The following is a 1,016-nucleotide window of genomic DNA, read 5'->3' on the forward strand; positions in this document are numbered from 1 at the left end:
AAGAGATTAATCAGCGTACGACCCTCGTGCTCACCGTCGACGTAGACCGGATGTAAATACCCCCTACCCTCTTCTTCCCAGCCATAAACGTTAATCTTGAGCCACGGATTATTCTTTTCAATGCTTTTAATCTGTTTGGTCGGCGTGGGGAACGTGATACCGCTCCAGTCGAGCTCGTCTAGATGCGGAGCGTATCTCGAGGGTCTATCGGTATGGTCCTTGACGGGATGAAGCGCGCTGGCAATGGCGTATTTGATGCACAAGTCGTCTTTGTTTTTAACGTTGACGATTGCCTTTTAATTTTTCAGCACGTTGGGTAATGGTACGTACGTACCACCGCGCAAGGGATTATACCTAACGATCTCTATATCGAGATGCTCGAGATGATTTATATTCCATCCCGATCCGTTTTCACCCCATCGCTCAATCATCACGACTATACGATCTACATCCCCTTCCAAATCTAAACCATCGTAAACTCTATATTTACCCGAGTGAAAGGTGGGTATGGCCGTCTCTGCCTCTCGCGTCATATTTACACCTAAAACGAGTCGATATCTGATACCTCCGAAACGATGATTGTGTAATATTTCCTCGATACGATCCCTAAATTGTAAGATTACGCGTGGATCGACAAAACGTGTTAGGCTTATCCGATGAGTTTCGTGCGTCTCGCTCGCACGAATACGATCAAATCTAGATTGGTGGTTTAAGGGTTCCAATTCACGTTCTGCCCTTTCTTGCATTTCTCCACTTGGATTTAAAACTTGTTGTTTTTCGCGTTTTCGCTGCTTGCGGTCCTCGCGTTTCTCGCGTTTTCGCTGCTTGCGGTCCTCGCGTTTCTCGCGTTTTCGCTGCTTGCGGTCCTCACGTTTCTCGCGTTTTCGCTGCTTGCGTTTCTCGCGTTCCTCACGTTCCTCGCGTTCCTCGCGTTCCCACTGCTCACGTCTCTCGCGTCTCTCGCGTTCCTCGCGTTCCCACTGCTCACGTCTGTCACGTTCCTTGCGTTCCTCACG

The 1,016-nt window shown here is 48.9% G+C and overlaps 1 protein-coding gene across 1 annotated transcript; it reads right to left on the minus strand.

Moving 5' to 3' along the window:
• Positions 1 to 334: 334 nt before the first annotated feature.
• LOC117106994 (putative uncharacterized protein DDB_G0271982) lies at positions 335 to 968 on the minus strand (the record flags this gene model as incomplete). The annotated part of the gene is made up of 1 exon (XM_033248509.1): positions 335 to 968. A coding segment is annotated over one exon (634 nt), but the record flags the coding sequence as incomplete, so codon positions are not given.
• Positions 969 to 1,016: the final 48 nt, after the last annotated feature.

This window comes from Anneissia japonica, unplaced genomic scaffold, assembly GCF_011630105.1.
Source record: "Anneissia japonica isolate Jap-2015-1 unplaced genomic scaffold, ASM1163010v1 scaffold146834_len1042_cov89, whole genome shotgun sequence".
NCBI lineage: Eukaryota > Metazoa > Echinodermata > Crinoidea > Comatulida > Comatulidae > Anneissia > Anneissia japonica.